The sequence below is a fragment of the Volvox carteri genome (genome assembly GCF_000143455.1).
Source record: "Volvox carteri f. nagariensis unplaced genomic scaffold VOLCAscaffold_69, whole genome shotgun sequence".
NCBI classification, from domain to species: Eukaryota; Viridiplantae; Chlorophyta; class Chlorophyceae; order Chlamydomonadales; family Volvocaceae; genus Volvox; species Volvox carteri.
Window position 1 is genome coordinate 1 of NW_003307612.1, and position 1,576 is coordinate 1,576.

Here is a 1,576-nt window from a genome sequence, read left to right on the forward strand (position 1 = left end):
GGGGAGCGGGGGGAGGGGGGGAGCGGGGGGAGGGGGGGAGCGGGGGGAGGGGAGAGAGGGGAGCGGGGGGAGGGGGGAGAGGGGGGAAGTGGGAGAAAAGGGGAGTGGGAGAGGGTGTTTAAAGGGGTAGGGCAGGAGAGGCTGCCAGAGGAAGTGTGTGCGTGAGGGGCCCCTTGCGCCTTGCAATCGGGGACTATCAAAGCACCCCGCACACCACCAAGTTGCCGTACCGTCGCCAATCGTCTCCACTTTGTAGCACTCAAATTGGTCCACCAGTGCGTCGTACTCGCTGTACATCTCGTTCAATAATCGTACAACCTGCGTACGACAGCGCGTACGATAAGAGTTGTACAAGGGGTACCTTTTAATTATGGCATGTATGTGTAGAAGCCGACGGTACGACGGTGCTGTCAGCACAACAACATGGCGAGGATGAGATATGTGCAGCAAACACACACACTCGTACACACACATACACACACAAATCTTATGGCAAATCACGCAACGGAGTTACGCAAGTGTTGGTCAGATCCCGACAAATTGATGCGTGCAAAAACGGGAAACATACACACGCATGTGTACGACACTTTCCCCCCTCCCCTCCCCTCCCCTTCCGTCCCACGTACCTTGATGGGCTCCATCTCCGACGCCAATGTGGTGTACGACACAATCTGCAAAAAGTAACACCCCAACATGTGCACACGGCAGGATTGATGTGCAAAGAATCATTGGGAAAAATGCCGTACATTACCAAGCTGATGTTAATTCTTGCGCCCGAACGTCCCGTACAAACAGCAGATGAGTGAATGGCGGGGAATACACACACCAGGCACATTCATTACCCCCACCCCCTCCTTTCCCCTCTTTCCCCCACCCCCTCCTTTCCCTTCTTTTCCCCCCATAACGCTCACATCGCTGAACAGTACGGTAACGCTTTGGAACGCTTCAGCGTATTCCTCTCCGCGACGGAGCGTGGCGATCACCTGTTGGTTACCAGTTAGTTGTTCGTTGGTTAGTTAGTGGTTGATTGGTTAGTTGGTGAAAAAGCGGCACTGGCCCTGAAGCCGATGGCGGGGTGGATGGGGCCTTCAGGTTTTTGAGAATGTGGGGGGGTGGATCGACTCGGGTTTTAGGGCGGTGAAGGCGAAGAGAGGCAAAAAAGGCAGTTGAGAAGAGAGTTGGGGAGGGGAAAAGAGACATCAGGCAATGTGAGAGAGAACAGCGGCGGCAGAAACCGTGATTCTCCCCCTTTCCCTCCCCACCCTCTCCCTTATACACACACTCTTTCTAAAACCCACCCGGTGTTTCCCCACCCACCCCGTATCCCCCTCTTTCCGTGGTTCGTGGTTCTTTCCCCCTCTTTCCGTCCCCCTATCCCCTTCCCCCCCTCACTCCTTTCCGTGTGTGACTTTTCAGATAACTTCCCCCTCTCGGCCCCCTCTTCCCGACATCTTCTTCACTACGTCATCCCGAGGTCGCCGCCTTCAAGAACGCCTTTTGGTCAGTTCTGCTTCTGGTACACTCTTACCCTGGCAGCAGCTTCACTCGTCGTGGTTCGTCTTTCCCCCTCTTCCCC

The 1,576-nt window shown here is 55.4% G+C and overlaps 1 protein-coding gene across 1 annotated transcript in view; it reads right to left on the bottom strand.

Annotated features, from left to right (window-relative positions):
- Positions 1 to 230: 230 nt before the first annotated feature.
- Positions 231 to 1,576, bottom strand: part of VOLCADRAFT_98166 (uncharacterized protein) — a gene marked incomplete at both ends in the record, with an annotated part of 5,827 nt that continues 4,481 nt past the window's right edge. Inside the window, 3 exons of the mRNA XM_002957090.1 lie at positions 231 to 318; positions 627 to 671; positions 912 to 983. Of these exons, the coding sequence (XP_002957136.1) occupies positions 231 to 318; positions 627 to 671; positions 912 to 983 (205 nt within the window). The remainder of the gene's footprint in view (positions 319 to 626; positions 672 to 911; positions 984 to 1,576) is intronic.